Source organism: Carassius auratus, chromosome 37 (genome assembly GCF_003368295.1).
Source record: "Carassius auratus strain Wakin chromosome 37, ASM336829v1, whole genome shotgun sequence".
In the NCBI taxonomy this organism is placed as follows: Eukaryota; Metazoa; Chordata; class Actinopteri; order Cypriniformes; family Cyprinidae; genus Carassius; species Carassius auratus.
In genome coordinates this window covers 17,495,912-17,515,006 of record NC_039279.1, presented here as the reverse complement: position 1 = coordinate 17,515,006, position 19,095 = coordinate 17,495,912, and the positions used below count along the sequence as shown (strand labels likewise).

Here is a 19,095-nt window from a genome sequence, read left to right as displayed (position 1 = left end):
TCTACTCTGCAGGAGGGAAAGATCATTTTTTAATAAAGCTGACACTTTTAAGAACTAGAGATTTCACTGTGGAAAGTGAGGAACATTCAGTTTTTTGTTTTGTGACATTATTTTCATGACAATTAATCTCCTACAGTTAATAATACCATGATAGCAACAGTTCACGTATATCATGATAGCATTTGTTGTATTGACCACCATTGATTATGGCACTATTTTGGTGTTTTTGTCAGTTTTACAGTTCGGCACCAGACCACCATTTACATTTACATTTATTCATTTAGCAGACGCTTTTATCCAAAACTATTTACAAATGAGGACAGTGGAAGCAATCAAAAACAACAAGAGAGCAGCGATACACAAGTGCTATAACAAGTCTCAGTAAACTTAAACGCAGAACACAAAGCATGAGCTTTTAAATAATTTAATAAATTAAAAGAAAACAGATAGCATAGAAAAAGTGTTTAGGGATCTTATATATATATATATTTACTTTTATTAATCTCTTTTTGTGGTCTGTAAATGCTGACAACATTTTAATTTTGGGGTGAGTTATTCTTATTCCCTAACTATTTATGTTGATTTATTACAGTTTTTCTAAATTGCTTTAACACAGTAAAAAAAAAAAAAAAAAAACTTTTTTGAACCAGGGTTATTATTGTTAACTGGAATTATTATATACTATTAACATTTTTGTTAACTGAAATAAATGTTAAATTAAATAAAATATAAATATTAGACTGATTTACTTAAATTTAAATAAATAAAAACTAAAACTGAACTAAAAATAAATTAAACCAAAATAGTAATATTAAAAACGGTGTGTTAATATTAATAAAGGTATATTAACTATACTATAAAATTTCTTGTTCACACCAGATTTGAATTATTTATTAATTAAAGCAAGATGTAAAAGAGTAAGCACAGTTAGAACAATAACGAAATGCACATGGCTTGGATTCTGTCAAACTCTTCTTGACTTCTAAACATTATTTCAGTGTGTGAGCCATCATATGCAAAATGATTCATTCAATTATTAAAATCAGTTTAGTGGCATTGGCCAATTCACTGACACAGTAAGAATGACTGAAGTGTTTTGGGTGAGTAACATTTAATTCATTAAGTCATTTGCAGACATGTGCAATAATTGTGCAATAAAACAGTGACAAATGCACTTGAGATATAGAAAATATTTTGACTGATCTAAAAATGGGCCTAAGAAAACTGATCAGAAACTGTAATATTATGATATATTGTATTATAATGAATGCTTTACAGCATGACTAGAAAGAATAAGAAGGAAATGTGTTAAATTGTCATGAATCTAATGTCACAATAAACACAATCAACAACAACAACCAAAAAAAAGGTCCTAAAGAAGCTTCACTTTCTTAATATGTTAGAATGTGTCTTTGCTTTATGGTGAACTAGGTGAGATGTAGTCTTTCCGAGTTTCTTTTCTATCTTCAGGAGGAGTATATTTATAGCAGGAGGTGAAGCTGAGTAACCCACCTGTGCGTCATCAGGCTCATCCATGCTGTACTGTGGCCCTTGAGACCCCTCGCTCACTTTTTCTCCGAGTAGGAAGCCAAGACGAGTCATCAACGTGTTCGCTGCCTCGTCCACTGAGGGAGGGGGGCCGAGATCTGGACCTAACCCCCCTAAAGACAGAGAGAGAGAGAGAGAGAGAGAGAGAGAGAGCGTGAAACTGAGTCAAGTGTAAAGTGAAACCAACAAACCAGCTCACCACAACAGAGAAAGTTCATTATGAGCTTCACATCTTCCGCTGCTCGTGACAACTGCATCACAGTTATGGATTCGGCATGAACATTCAACAATTCTGTAAGTGATTCCCCACAGATCTTAAATGAGGCTTCACCCTCAGTGCCATCAGTCTCTCTCTGTGTTCCCTTAGCCGTATAAAATCACCCTGAGGTCTTCCTTTAGAGATGCTGCATGACAACGCTTCAGGAGCAGACGGACAGAGACACCAACTACATCATCCAGCTCACACCACGCTCCATAATCAGCTCACGGAAAGAGAGAGAGAGAGAGAGAAAGAGAGAGAGAGACTAAGAGAGAGAGAGAGAGAGAGAGCTAGAGAAAGAGAGAGAAAGTGTGAGAGAGAGAGCTAGAGAAAGAGAGAGAGAGAGAGAGAGAGAGAGAGAGACTAAGAGAGAGAGAGCTAGAGAAAGAGAGAGAGAGACTAAGAGAGAGAGAGCTAGAGAAAGAGAGAGAGAGAGACAGAGGAAGAGATACAGACAAAAATGCTTAAAGTGTGATTTTAATTTGAAGGATATTTAGGCTTTACAGATATAGATAGATAGATAGATAGATAGATAGATAGATAGATAGATAGATAGATAGATAGATAGATAGATAGATAGATAGATAGATAGATAGATAGATAGATAGATAGATAGATAGATTTTGTTTACACTGGTGCAATAAAGCAATAATTAACAAGATGCCTCTTTTACCGTGGTAAAATCACTGTAACAAACAAGCCTGAGTGGTTTATTGCTTTTATAAAATATATATACGCCAATACCCAAAAATGTGTTATTGTTTATCTGTTAAATCTGTTCTGATGATAATAATTATCAAAGGGATTCTTCTTTTAAGTGTGTAGTTCATTGTTACACTCATTATTCTAATGTTCAACACAATTGTGCTTGTATTCATTTTACATCTGTCTCAAATGTGGCTCATTCATATCAGAATTCAGAAGTATAATAATAAAACAAAAATCAGTTTTGATTCTGTGTTGGGTCGCCACTTAATCTTAATTGTAAAATCTGAGTCCTGAAGCAAAAGCAGTAATGAAGCTCTGAGCTGAGCCAGGTTTAGTCACGCCAACACAATACAAACAGAAGGAGAGAGGAGTTTAACCGATCACTCAAAGAAAGACAGGAGAGACTGAGACTGACAGAGAAAGAGAGAAAGGTGAGGATGAGAAACAAAGTGAATGAACGAACCGAAATATCAAAACACACCTGTTCCCTGGCTCGCCATTCCTTCAACACATTACATGAATCCAGCGTGCGGCGCGTCCAGCAGACAGTCAGCGCAAGAGCGTATGAACACAGCCGTGAGTGTGTGTGTGTGTGTGTGTGTGTGTGGGGCGTGTCTCTAATGAGTCTTCAGTGAAACATTCAGCTGTTTCGGGAAGGTCGGGGTGGACTGTCCTGCCCCACAACACAATACAGCATTGAAGAAACTCTGAACACAATAAAGCTAATGAGAGGACAGCTGTTTAGCTCAGATTAGAGATCTCATGTTTCACTTCAGCATCAATTTTGTCTCAAATTTTCCCCTTCAAATTTATTGTAAGAAATTACACAAGTGGATACAAATGAGACAACTATTAAAATATAATATACAATATTCAATTCACATATAAAACGGCATTAAAAAGTGGTAAACATATTTCAAACCAAATAAAATGTTGTTAAACTTATAATCTAAATAATCAAGGCATGTTTTCCTCACTATTACTATTTATTTTACCATTAATTTTTAATCGTTTTTGTATCATACATTATGAATTACTTTGCTTTTTTGCAGTCTCTTTGTAGATACATTATTATTATTATTATTATTACTATTAATGTTTGTCAATAAACAGAAGAAATTATTATATTTACTATATGTTTATTATTATATCTGTGCTTAGATTGAAAAATATTACAATAGAAATAAACAAAAACAATTATTTGCACAGTTAAACTAGTTTAAATAATAAATCCACGTTTTTTTTTTTCACTTTTACTATTTATTTAATTGCTATTCATTTACCAATAATCTTAAATAGTTATTGTTTATTATGTATCATATATTTTTTATTTTATTTTCAATGCAGTCAGTTGAGTATTAAAAAAACAGATCACAGTTCAAATATATTATTACTAATAAATCTGTTTAGATACCAATATAACAATCCACAGTGATAAACAATAACATTAATAAATGTATGTTTTTAACAAATATTATATAATACTCATTATGAGAATAGAGCTATGAAGCTAACGTGATACAGATCAGATTTTATTAATAACTTTAGAATTCACAGTCAATTAATATCTGACTTTTAAAGGCAAACTTTGGTATCTTCTAGCAGACCTCACAGTTTGAGACACAACTGAGACACAACTTTTTCTCTGGACACTCAAGCATTTGACACTCTCCATTTGTTCCCCATTTAATCTCACTGCTCTCAAGACTAGAGATATTAAAGAAGAAACCATAATCAGGTCGACTTGCATTGCTTTTACAAGTAATCCATCATTTTCCTTCGCCACACTAGCATTTAACCTGTCCTCACACACACCGTGAGAGTGAAATTCCCTTCCTGCTCAGCAACAACAACAGACAAACCAGACCAACGGCTTTCCTCGATCCCCCCCGTAGCAATAACGCATGTGCATGATCTGATACAATCTCAAACGTTTCAACAACATCAAACAGGCGTCTCAACTTGTCTAGTGACACACCCTCCACAAGCCGGCCGTATTAACACACCAGAACATCACGGGAACGAGCTACAGCACACTGCTTCAATAGACTACAGTAGACAACATCTAAAAACACCAGCCGGGCATGTGTATGTTTATGCATATGCTCTCATTTCTTCCTATAAGTGAAAGAGTACTTACTCTAAACCTGCGCGCCTGTGTGATACAGCAACACTGACAGTCAGATAACACCGTGCTGGATTGAAACACACATCTGAAGGCCTCTGTCTAATGGACTGGTTAGACCTGACTGACAGGAAGCGCAGACTTCATCGAGCTCCTCATCTCATAATGACTCAATGGCAAATTCCTTTCCTTTCTGTTCTAGGGAAAGATGTTGAAACGATCCAGTCGCTGGATCTGCCGGTTATATAAAACGAAGCATTCGTGTGATTTTAGTGTACATTTGTGTTTGTGCGCAGGTTGCAGTGAGAATGTCAGTGCTGGAAACGCGTCTATACATAGACAGTCACAGCACCCACGCGCATACCTCAAATACACTGCGGAGCTGCTATCTATAGGACCAAACGCTTTGTTACGTATTAAAACATATATGCTATAGATGGAAGATCTAAGAAACTTCTCTTCCGGAGAGAACATTAGGGCTGGTGGATGTAGCTACAAACTGCATCTTGACATTTTATTACATTCAGTAAACATCTCTGTGTTTATGCATAAAAAGGCTTAAACCGTGATTTGTTTTTCGTTAAGGGGAACCATCATTTCATCTGAACAGTCCCTGTTGCAGAGGAGATTGGAGATGTTTCATTCAAGGAACAAATTACAGTTAAAATGATCGAGTTTTCCTTAAAGGGACAGTTCACCCAAAAATGAAAAAAATTTGATGTTTATCTGCTGACACCCAGGGCATTTTAACTGAGATTTTTTAACTCAAACTGTTGCAGTCTGTCAGTCGTATAATGGAAGTGGTTGGGAATCACAGCTAAAGCATACAATAAAACTAAAACTAAAACATGCACAAACAAAACCTAATGAAACCCTGCTGCTCGTGACGATACACTGATGTGTAAAGACACAAAACGATCGGTCTGTGCCAGAAACCGAACAGTATTTATATTGTTTATTACCTCTAATTCACAAATGTCAGAACTGTTATTGTTGTTATTGTTTTCAAGGAACAGAAGAAAGGATGAATTCAATAATCTGTTTAGATGCATCAATGTGACACTCCTAGCAATCATCAGTAACACTGATTTACATACATGTCAGTGTTATGAGACACTTTTAACCAACATTGTTATGTAAATTTGAATATATTAAACATATATTTACATACTATATATTTAGGGGTTATTTTATTTCATTTCATGTCAATTAAGTTTTTTTATGGTTTCATTTTGACCATGGTGTGTGTGTTTTTTAGTGTGAACTATTGTTTTTAACTAAAACCCTGAACTGATAACAAAAGTGACATTAAATATTGTGCAGCACAACAGTGTTCATCATTGTAATCATTGATAATAATCAGAAATGTTTTTTTAAGCAGTAAATCATCATATTTTCATGATTTCTGAAGATCATGTGACACTGAAGACTGGAGAAATGATGCTGAAAATACAGCTGTGCATCACAGAAATAAATTATGTTTTTATATATATATATATAAAATAATTATTAAAATAATTAAGAAATTATAATATATAATTTTTTTATATATATATATATATATATATATAACTATATTTCAAAATATTGCTGTTTTTTTGTATACTTAAACAAATAAATCCCAAAGGTTTGAACATTAATACATACACATGTTATTTAATAGCATTAAATATTATAAAATATTTTTATGTTATATAAATGTCCTTTGTTATTTACAAAATGAAGATTTTCGGCCTGATTCTGCAAGTGAATTGATGAGTTTTGGACTGATTCAGTTTGAACTGAATCAAACAGATCAAACCAGGTTGAACACTGTTTTGCTACTGGTCTCTATCTAAATGAGCTGAAACGAGCAGGATGTGATTACATATACTGTATGTAGATATAGAGATCTGTGCTGGTGCTCGTGATCAGATCTGTAACTCAGAGTGAATCAGAGATGATCAATCGAGTGATTGGCTGAAATGAGCCACATGACCTGTGAGAGAGGCCAAGAAAGCATAAAGCACTTCCTTGTCCCATCCCCCTCCTCCTCCTCCCGCTCCGTCCTGTCATCCTCACATTCCTGTGGTACGGAGGAGACAGATGGTTGCTATGGCAACAGGCAGTGCAGCAGGCAGGGAGGCTGTAGTTTCCAGGGAGTGGGCATGCTGTCTCTCTCGGTGGTTTTTTCACTCGTTTCCTGCATGCTTGCCCAGCGGGAGCAGCACAGGTGCGAGTGTGCGAGATTTGAAGTCTGGCATAAGAGACGGTGTACAGATTTATCATCCACTGAAAGTCACGGCAGGTAGTGACAGAGCAAACCGAGCAGCATCCTCTAAACAACAGACACACAGACTGAGGAGATGGATGAGGATACAGGCCAGCTGACTCACGGTGTAGATGATCCCAGTCGTTACTCACACAAACACACACACACACACACACACACACACCGGACTGTGGTTGGACTACCACATCTGCAAAGGTTGCACATCACCACTATAATGAAGAGTCATGTTCATGCATCCTCAGAAATTTAAACTGGATTAACTTTAAATGCACCATCAAAAAATGATTAGATTTATGAAAATTAAGATGCACAATTGGTAAAACACAAACAGATTTATGAAAATGTCAAAGCTGCTCTTTTACAAAACAATAATGAAGGTAAAGTGGATACCTTAATGAATTTGGAAATCAATATGAAATCAAAACTAAACAAAACTAAGCACTCAGAAATATAGCAAAAGTATAAATAATATAATATAATATAACATATTGAATTATTATATTTTTTAGAATTATTATTGCAAAATATTAAATGTAAATGTTTATATTTAGGGAAGCAATAGGAGATTAAAAACATGTAGAGTAAATATAATTATTATATTTTTCAAAATTGTTGTTAGTATATATATACTTTCATTTTTGATCACCTTTTGCTTCCTTATCCCACATCAAAACTGCCTACATAAAATGTATTGATACACTTTATTATATTACTAATTAATTTTTTTTATTAAAATATTTACATTTAAGGAAGCAATGGGAAATAAAGCAGGAAAAGTATATTTATTATATTTTTCATAATTATATATATATATATATATATATATATATATATATATATATATATATATATATATATATATATATATATATATATATATATACAATTTATTTCGTTTTCAGTTTAATGGGGTTACAAATATTTCAAGCAAATAACGCAGGAGTCTCTTTTTATTTTCTTGACAAGATTTGTGTTTGATTAGATTGTCTTTATGTATGACCACATCAAACAGGAGACTTTTCAGTCAACTTCAACTTCACCTCAGCGCCGGGCGCAAGTCAAACAAGCGCTTCGTTTCATATTCTATGAGCATGCAATGTCATAGGAATGTCGTCAGTTAAGTCACGAAGTTACCAGAAAGGTGATTAAAGCGTGCATGTATGTGTTATATATGAGTCAGATTTAAGAGCATGTTTCTGAAACTGCAGAAGCAACACATCCTGATTTAACTCATTACACGTGTCAGATCCACATCACGTTCAGCAGCCAGGATAACCTCATAACCAGCTGCTGTGATGTCTGTTCATCAAACAACAAAGGATGAAATCAATAACTTCTGGAGCTTTATGGATTCATGTATGTTTAATTTTAGAATTTAGTGCTTGATAACTTCATGCAATTTCTAGAATGCAAAACCAGTCTTAAATCGCTGGGGAATATTTTTAGCAGTAGCCAAAAATACACTCTAAAATTATCAATTTTCTTTTATGCCAAAAATCATTAGGATATTAGGTAAAGATCATGTTTCATGAAGATATTTTGTAAATGTCCTACTGTAAGTATATTAAAACTTAATTTTTGATTAGTAATATGCATTGATAAGAACTTAATTTGGAAAAATTTAAAGGTGAATTTCTCAATATTTTTTTATTTTTATTTTTTGCTCCCTCAGATTCCAGATTTTCAAATAGTTGTATATCAGCCAAATATTGTCCTCCTGACAAACCAGACATCAATGGAAAGATGATTTATTCAGCTTTCAGATGATGTATGAATATAAATGACACAAATGACTGGTTTGACCCTAATTGCTGAAGGGCACAGGTAGCTAATTAATGATATTTAGTGATAATGGCCTTCAGTCATAAAATATAAAAAATATACTGTCTTTATGTTCTTTCTTCTTTATATTTGAAGACTGTATGTGAAAAAATCTGTGCAATGACTTGAAGACTGCAGGATCAAATTGAACTGAACTTCAACAACAACAACAAAAATATAACTATATACTTTATAATTCATTTACCAAAGAGCCAAGACAATTATACCATTAACTGATTGCCATAATTCTTTGAATCAGGTGCTGAATCAAACGCAGACAACACACGTGTTAATAAAGGATGTTATCTGTAATGAATTCCCCCCCATCTCAGTCTAAACATTAGTGAAGACAGCCAGCAGATACTGTGCTTGAATGATGCTCCTGAGAGAGGTTTAAGACGGATGAGGAACAGCTAAAGTCCTCGCCGCTGCCCGAGCTCTCAAAACAGCCCGAGACAAACCACTCCAGACTCTCCACACGACTGGAATCCAGAAGAGTGTGAACAGTGGGAGGAGAAAACAGGTGCAGAGATCACCTTGGGACAAACCTTCAAGAAATGTTCACAGTTTCACACATTTATGGCCAGAATATCAGATTAAAACTTTACCCTGAAAACCCCTGTCTAAACTATTACAATGAGCACTTACACACCGCAGCTAATATTTATAAGTTTCAGTGTTTTTGTTTTAGTTTTTTACATGCAACATTCGATAAAATACAAAAGTGACAATCACATATAAAAATCCACAGCGTAAAAATAAAGTATAGTGACAGCTCATTTTTGTCTGATTCACTGTACGCTACCGTTAAAAAATTATTAAGATTATTTAATGTTTTTGAAAGACGTCTGCATTTATTGGTTATATTGTGAAATATTATTAAAATGTATTATAATTGCTTTCTATTTGAATATATTGTAAACTGTAATTTATTCCTGTGATATTAAATATGAATGATCAAACATTACTCCAGTCTTATATGTGATATGAGACTTTAGAAATGTGAATAAACATATTACATAATATTTAATATATAATATAAAACAGTGATATTTCATAATGGGTTGACTAATTTTTTATGACTTGAAATAAAATGAATATTGCCTAAAATAGTATTTAAAAAAGCATTTTAAGTTGAAGTAAATAAAATTTAAAACTAAAAACTTAAAGAACTACAGACATATAAAAAAAGAAAATATAAAAATAAAATCAAATTTGATTTGATTAACAAAAACTACAACAGTATATCAATGCTAAATATCAAACACTTGATATTTACTCTATAATAAAGTGCAAAAAAACCCAATAACTTAATAAATGCTATGTTTGATATCTTAACATGATATCTTGAGTTAGTATGAGGTGACTCTCCTAAAACTAAAACAGTGTGTATTTGACCCGTCTGCACACACAAGCCCAACTAACACTAACAGTTGTCTGCAATAACTGGTGACTGTGAATGCAAAGCTTTAAAATGTGCTCAATGAGTCACCAACAGATGCAGAAGAGATGCAGGACGAGCTGCGGTCCCAGCAGGAGATGGACACACACACACACACACACACACACACAGGTCACAAGCCAAGGTCAGAGCAGAAGAGAACACAGACGGATGAAGTCAAAGGGAGGATTGGGTTTCACGACCGCTAATGTTTCAGCATTGGATAGTAAAACATACAGATACATCCACCTGATTTCATTTCATATCCATTATTTAATTACGTGATTTGATTACGGGCCAAAATCCATACTTAAGCAATAAGATACGAGAGCCTGTGCTATAAAACAAATACATTGACAGACATACTGAACAAACAATTTTTATTTTAACATATTATTAGCCCGAGCTCCAATATAAATCAAATGCTATTGGTTGTTTAAAAAAGGGGCGGGGCTACTCCATGCATGTTTCAGTGCAGCTTTAGACATGAAATGTTTATATATTTTCTCCACTGATATTTTCTAGCATGATTTACTGTAAAAATGCTTTATTGACCAATCAGCATCCAGAACAAGGACTATCCGTTTTAAAGTAACAGTAACATTAGCATATATTCACTTAATATGGTTATATTGATATTAGATAATTATGATTGTAATCAAGAACATCTCAATGTCCCAACATTACCTAAATCATTGTTTTTTACTTAAGTGTGAACTGAAATTAAATTTTAAAGAAATTAAAATTTTTCACATATAGATTACAATTAAAAAACGATTTCCATTTAAAATGTATATTGAATGCAGTTAGTTGAACTAGTTGCATATACACATGAATACACTGTTAAAGTTGCAATTTACTTTTACAAACTTTTAAACGTAATGTCAAAAAATAAACTTTTAATACAATTCAAATCATAATCAAATACTTTGCATGTACATAAGTCAACACATTAAAATTTGAGTATGCTTATTGCATTAATATTATATTGTCTGCAAGTAGTTTTTAAAAATACATAATTTTAAGATATGAAGTTCGCTACAAGTGCAAATTCAATACAGTTAAGCACACGTCTTTTTCACAAGATGAAATTAGCAAACATCTAAGCGCCCTAATATTTGTTTCCTGTAATGATAGAGTCAGATGCAATGGGAATTCAGCAAAACCCGAAGCGCATTCCATGAGAGCTTCAGATGGCACAGGAACGGCTGAACATGAAACCGGCTCACGAGGAAATGTGAAGCATTCCCCCTGAACGCACACTGACAGATGCCTGAACAACAGCTTCCTCCAGCAATGCAGATCCACTGCTCATGTGACTCTCAAAACAAGCAGCCCTTATGAGAAGTGTTGCATGCTTCCTAGATGAGTTCAGACGTGTCCTGTGTGAGATACATGACGACTGAAGTTTCCGTGCATGAATGCTATTGTGATGCAATGCATGCCATACTGTATGCGTTCACTGATCCTGAACATCAGTCAAACACAGAGATGCACAAGCATTACGGTGACCAGATGGCCCAATCAGATCAGAAGATTTGTTTGCCTTGTTTTCCAGTAAACAAGATTTATTTACTTGATAAGCAAGATGTGATATCAAGATCCAATACATTTACTGAGAATAATTATTGAATTAAGTTTATTTTTTTAACCTCTTAAGACCTGGCCATTATTTGTTTTCCTGCCATTACATTGTTTAGAGCATAAAAATTAAAATTAAAATGGGATTTTTAATTTGTAAGTTATGCTATGCCTTGGTACAGGACATCGGGACTGTATAAAAAAATGGTAACACTTTAGTATATGGTCCAATTCACACTAATAACTAGTTGCTTATAAGCATGTCTATTATTAACATATTGGCTGTTTATTAGTGCTTATAAAGTACATATAATGCATGACATCCATAATCCTACCCAATACCCTAAACTTAACAACTACCTAATAAACTATTAATAAGAAGCAAATAAGGAGTTAATTGAGGCAAAATTCATAGTTAATAGTGAGAATTGGACCCTAAAATAAAGTGTGACCAAAAAAAAAAAAAAAAAAAAAGACTAAACCAAAAACAATTGATTTTTTTATCACCAATAAATTTTTAGTTATTAGATTTATTATTATTTTATTATTTTTTTTTATTGTTACCAAACTTTGTGTAAAGATAATTCTCAGCTGTAACAGAATGATTTTAAAACCATTTTTCTTTCTGCTAAACGTGTGTAAAATGGCCTTAAACAAATATAAAGTATCCATAAACTAAATCTAATTTGCATATTAATGTGTTTTTGGGGCAACATGTAATGGGAACAAAAAGTGTAATAATGGGAGTAATAATTGACAAGATTTTCATAATAACATATTATATAATCATAGAAATACTGAAATATAATTTATTTCCCTATTCATTTTTTTGTGTATCCCAAAATGCATAATAAACATTATTTTGGTCCTGCTGTACTCATATGAGGACATGTCATGTATTGTATGAAATCAACGTCCTGTTTCAAAACAGAAAGTCATATTTTGATTGGAAACCCCATAACATTTTCCTGAGATACTGATTTATGATGCACAGTTTAAATCTCCTATCTCTGTACACTCTTAATGATTGATTTCAGTGTGTGTGTGTGTGTGTTTGTGGTTATGCAAAATTGTATACAGTTGTAATATTGGCAATTGAACTGGTTATGTGTGATTTCAAACAAGCAGTTATCATTATGAGCCAGAATTAGAATCAGTGCATCTCTGTCACTATTAACAGTTTATATTGACAGAGATGCACTATATAATAATGCAATGTTTTTTTTTGTGTGTGTGTTTTTTTTTTTTTTTGTTAGTGCAGTATACGCTCAAAGCATTTTACTTCACAAGCTTTGCGAGCTAATAAATGTCATGCCACACTGCAAAAACTTTGATTCTTAAAATAAGCTCTACTTTCTTCTGCAAGGTAAAATTCTTTGATCACTGTAAACGCAAACAAGCAGCTGAACTGGTGCATAAATTCATGCATCTAATGCTTTTTAAAGTGTGGATCACTGTCAGGAGAAACAATTATTTGTGTTTTGTGCATTTCAGGTTAATGTAAGACAAATACACACACTGCTAACAAAGACGGGGTTCAGTAGAGCATGTCTAATACTTCCTTCAGATAGCGCCGCTCATTGTACACACATCTGCTTCATCTCTGATAGCGCTAAACAACTGGGCTGCACTTGTGTGCGAGCGCGCGGTTAAGTTCATTCGAGGTCAGCAGCAATGGAGACTCATCTCTAAACAACGACACCATCAGTGCGCTTTAAATGCAGAAATATATATAAGACGTGTGCGTGTATATACAATAAGTGCATCTGCTAGAGAAACAGATAGGGAGAGCTTTACACTCCTGTTAAACTGATACTTCTCAAAAAATATAAACCGGATCAGAACAACAATCGTTCATGTGCATTTCTTTCAAGACATAATGATACATAGGGACTCATATCTTTGTATTTTTTGGCTGAATTATGATATATATGGTATATATCTAGCTTAGGACAATATGCACTCTATGCAACTCTTGTGTCAAACTTGTATCAATATAAATGGTATTGCTTCATACACCATCCAGCTCTAATGATGCATATCTATTTCTTTACAATCTTGCATTGGTTTGTAATAATGTCACTGCTTTGTACTGATGAGATTATCACAAAGTGAGCTGTGACAGAAGAGCATCTGAAACAAAGAGACTGAGCTCATTTAAATCAGCTTAGAGTAAATAAAAATACTAATAAATAAATAAAAGGTGATAAATAATAAGGCTGAAATGCATCTACACACTAGAGTTTACCATTACCATAAAGCTTTGAAAGTGCAGGTCAGTTGAGCAAATGCATGTTATCAAGGACAATGCACAAATACTGCTGTGATTTCTGTGTGGCGTGATTTCCCTGACACCACGACAGACGGCGTTTAGCTTTAATGAGCGAACCACAACACAGTTAATAATGTCAGCCTTACAAATCCCAGCACCAATCTTTCCTCAGCCACGAGTGAACGCTGGGAATTTGGCGAGCTAATCAAAATTACATCTTTCCAGCGCGTGTGTTGATTGTGATGAATAGAGCAGAGGACAGAAAGGATATTAAAGGGATGTGTTGCTATTTAATGCGTCCTCTGAATCACCTGCTGAAGATTTCTTGCGTCATCTTTCTTATTTGGGCTTTACATTTCACTGGAGATTCTTTCGTGTTACTCAGAAGTTTTGATTTTAACGCAAAAGTGGTTTTTGCCTTTTCATTCTTAATTATTTCAAACATTTTATTTCAATTAACTGATTCAAAACCCTTTTTTTGTGGAAATCTTTGTGACTTTTTTTTATTTAGTAATAATAATGCATTATATAATTAACTATCATTTCGTTGATTGTAAAAAAAAAAAAAAAAGTGACTGTGAAATTTAAAAAGTATCTTTTAAGCCATCTCAAAGCAAACAGATAAATAATGATTTAACTGTAAAATGGATAAAAAAGAAACTAAAACAAAACAAAACAGAGCAGAACAAAAAATAAATGAATTAATAAATAAACAAACAAATACAAAAAAATTAGATAAAATTCAAACAAAAAAAAATAAAACAGAACAAAATAAAACAAAACAGAACAAAAAAAATACTAAAACTACATAAAACAGAACAGAACAAAATAAATAAAAACAAAAATTAAATTACATAAAAAATAAATAAATAAAAATCAAAAACAAAAAATAACCTAGTGAGAGTGGATTATTGAATGGCTCTTAATAGCTCTATATACCTCTATATATTACTATATATGTTATTATGTTAAGTAAATAAATGCTGTTTATGTATTACATGATTAAATACCATTTTTTTAATTTAGTAAAAACAATGACAGATAGTTTACATTACTAATAATGATAATAATAATTATAACAATAAAAAATATTAATAATAACATCACTGTTGTCACTTACTAATTAAAACGATAATAATAATCAAGATATATTGCTCAGCTGTAGTGGAGAGCATAATTGTAATATGGTTCTTTCCACCTATTGATTTCTTGAAGTATAATAAAGGATAATTACAAGGACACAAACGCTCTATACATCTCTATATATCTTATTATATACTATAGGGGGTGGCTAAAGCAGCTGGAACGGTTAGCAGTGTGATTTAACATTCAGTCCCTACAGGCTTCAAACTGGCAGCTTTAGCATAATATGAGATGCAACAGCCCTGCAATCCAGGCACAGCAAACACTGTAGACACGGCGAGAAAACCAAACCTGCGTGACAGAGCCAGAGTGGGTGAGCAACAGCGCTCGCACCTGTGGGCAGTCCACACACACACACACACACACACGGCTGCATCCTGAATGTGCGGCCCAGATCACCATGGTTACTGGGGGAAGAGGATGGGAGCTCACGCAGGTCTTGTGCACAATCTCCAGACAAACAGTGAAATACACATTATATATATGCTCTAAAACAGCCTGAAAATGCCTCAATCATTCACATGTGAAAACTGCTTCAGTTCTGTGGCTGAGAGAAAACATACAAACCAATCGCAGCAACAGCCTTCAGAATGTAAGGCATGAGTCATTTAGACTGTTATGTCAGTTTTTCAGCTCCAGTTTTTGATAAAGTGAATCACTGTCCGCTGATTGCACAGACGTTTTCTTAAATGTGTGTTCTTATGCGTCTACTAAAATGAAGAAAGAAATCATATAGGGTTATTATAGGTAACTGAAACTAAAACCATAAAAAAAAATATTACTTGAAATAAAATAAATATTTACTGAAATAGTTGCAGTATATATATATATTATTTTATTTTTTATTCAATAAATAAATGACAAAAAAACAATAAATTAATAATAAATAATAAAAGTTATAAAATAAAACAAAAAATAAAAATACAAAATAAAACGAATTAATAATATTAATAAACAACATGTATTAATAATATAATATTTAAATATTAATTACAACTATCTGTAATGAAATGCATCTCAGTTATGCTAAATCAACACAGTTCTCATGTAATTAAAAACAGATTTTATTTTCTTAAATTATAAGGTTTCGTGGGACACTGCTCCTTCAGTCGGACACATACATTAACTAGTTTGAATCTCCTACTAAATATTGTTCAATATTTCAGTGATCTTGAAGCCTTTTCACTTAGCACTGATTGACTAATATGAGCAGGAGATGAAATATTGATGAGAGTGAGAGGAGATCCTCGGGAAGAGCTCTCCAAAGCCAGCATCTGCGCTGATTCAGAGCTCAGACACAGAGTTAACGCTCGCTAAATCTCCTTCATTCACTGCAGCACGCTTTTCAGGGAGTCCAAAAATAATATAATTGGGGCCAGATATCTTTTTGAAACTCTTGAAAACTATTTTTAAGTTGCATTCAAAACCACTTAAATGTACTGATAAATAAATAAATGCATGAATGAAAGTCCAGGTGAAGACTTTTTTCAAACAAATAGATAAAAAAATAAACATTTTTATACCAACTGATATCACTTGTTTCTCCTTTTAAAGATGACTTTGAAGCTAAGAATAGTTTTAAGTTCCATTCAAACCCACTCAAAACTCATGCTTCTGCTTATAAAAAATAACATTAATTGAAATAAATACATAATAATACAAACATCAATGATTTCCAAAGAAACGTCCAGGTTATATCAATCAACTGGCATCAGCTTTTAAGAATGTCCTTATTTTCAGGCACTGACACTGATAAATATTGACTGCTAGAAATTTGCAGACTGTGGCCAAATGTATGCGGACACCAAAGCCATGTGTGTCTGTTGAGCATTTCATTTCATAAGCATTCGCATTTGGAGCTGGTTTTTCCTAACAGCTTTAGTCTTTTGGGAAGCTTTCCACTGCTTGTAGCATAGCTGTGGGGATTTGTTCTCATTAAGACACAAGAGTGAGATCAGGCTCACAATCACTGCTCCAGTTCAGCCCAGAGGTTAAACCAGGTCCAAGCCCACAGTCTAACCTTTATGTCTATGCAGAAAGTTAAAATGATGCACGATGCAACACATTCACAGCCTTATTTTTTTCAACTTGATTTTTTTTATATAATCATGCTCAACAGTGACATTTCTAGTGAAAAACTACATGCAACAAAATCTCCACCAATCAGAGAATCAAAACGAGCATAATCATACGAAAATAGGTCTTTAGCACTTTCCAGCTGCTAAGATATTTATAATAATATGCATATTTTACAATAACCATTTGTTGTTTCTATATACTACAGTACATAATAAACATCTTTAAAGTATCATCAGTATTTTTATATTCCCCCCATTTTTAATTTGTCTTTCGAAGTGCTTCATTGGATTGTAGTTCTTTCCTTCATTAAAGCTGTTAAGTATCTTTTTGTCCAATTTTCAAGTATACCTTAAAAATGAAGAACTTTTAAAATTCTCTAAGGAAAAAACGAATGGGAAAAAAACAGAGGTGGCTAAAATAGCAGCCAATAAATTTTTACTACCACTTGTTGCGGTCAGTAAAATACAAAACCTATAGCATATCAGGGGCACCTTAGGTGGCAGGTAGGTACCTCTTTCCATAAACACACAAGGACTAATGAAGGAAATATTGAGGGGGAGAATTCGTAATGTAGCTAATCAGACAGGCTGGTAAACGGACCTTCATTGTAATGTTTAGTGAACTAAGGCGCAAGTAATAGCAGTGAAGGGACACTAACGCAACACAAATGGACTGAGTGCCATCACAAATGATCCAGAGGAGATAGACTGACGTGACATGGAAGCACTCAATGAGAAAAAAAGGACGCCCCCAAATAATTTTGATATTATTTCTGCACTCCATTACACTCCGCTCTCTGTGTTTTTAGAATGAGGAAAAGTTTTAAAGTGCACATTATGTATTTACGTCTGCCTCAGCGCTGTAACGGTGCTCGTCAGAGCCTAATCAAATCAAAGAAGGCGGGGTTTACTTTTCACAGAAACCAGGCGTGAATTCCAGCGCGACGCTTCAGTTTTAATGGAAAAAGAGTGAGAGGAAGCTAAACATTTCATGTTTAAAAACCATTTTGTGTTATAATGATAAACAACCAAAAATAATATCCAGTGCTGCATTCAAAGCCTTTTTCTTTTTAGTCAAATTTCACATTTTGAAATTAAACAGCGTTTATAATGTATGTGATTCATGTAACTCATTTCGTAATCGAATGTGGTGAGACAAGAAACTAATATGCCATTTATAGCATATTTGGTATATTATTAAAAATGACTGCGTGCATATTGTAAAAAAAAAAAAAAAAAGATGTTATTTGCAAATAGTTTAAATGCATTACTGGAATGAAATCTGGAAATGAAATGTCTAGTGCAGTGATCCTCAGATCTGGCTCGCGAGATCCACTTTCTTGCAGAATTTAGCTCTAACCCTAATCAAACAAACCTACCTGTGATTTTCTAATGATCCTGAAGACATTGATAAGGAAACTCAGGTGTGTTTGATTAGGGTTAGAGCTAAACCTCTTTGAGGATCACTGGTCAAGTGAGAGGCACCTACACTAAACCGTATTGATAGTGTGACCAAAAGCAAACATGAAATATAAACACATTTGCTGAAGCAACCCTGCCATTTTAGCTTGTTTCTACAAGTTTTTGAACTCATGAGTTGTGTTGCACGGGACTCATGCTTGAGCGTTTTTTTGTCGCAAATGCAATGCTGTACCGGGTGCACTACTGAGCAAGTTTCCTACATCAGTCATTCATATGAAGCTACATATGATGCAAACTTGTGCCGGTATTCGATAATGCAATATATCACGATAATGAATATGCACAATATTGTTATCGTGGGCATTGCTAAATACCATGAATAATTATATATTACAAATTATTCCGAATTTGGGATGCATTTTAAG

General features: G+C 33.6%; 1 protein-coding gene across 7 annotated transcripts in view; it reads right to left on the bottom strand.

Moving 5' to 3' along the window:
• The window catches only part of tanc2b (tetratricopeptide repeat, ankyrin repeat and coiled-coil containing 2b), a 140,252-nt gene that overhangs the window by 42,232 nt on the left and 78,925 nt on the right, over positions 1-19,095 (bottom strand). For 5 of the 7 annotated variants that reach the window (XM_026223205.1, XM_026223206.1, XM_026223207.1 and 2 more), the window contains one exon: positions 1,513-1,661. In XM_026223205.1, the coding sequence (XP_026078990.1) occupies positions 1,513-1,661 (149 nt within the window). Of the gene's footprint in view, positions 1-1,512; positions 1,662-2,996; positions 3,141-4,655; positions 4,743-19,095 lie in introns of those variants that run through there. The other 2 variants (XM_026223210.1, XM_026223209.1) reach the window with 2 other exon arrangements.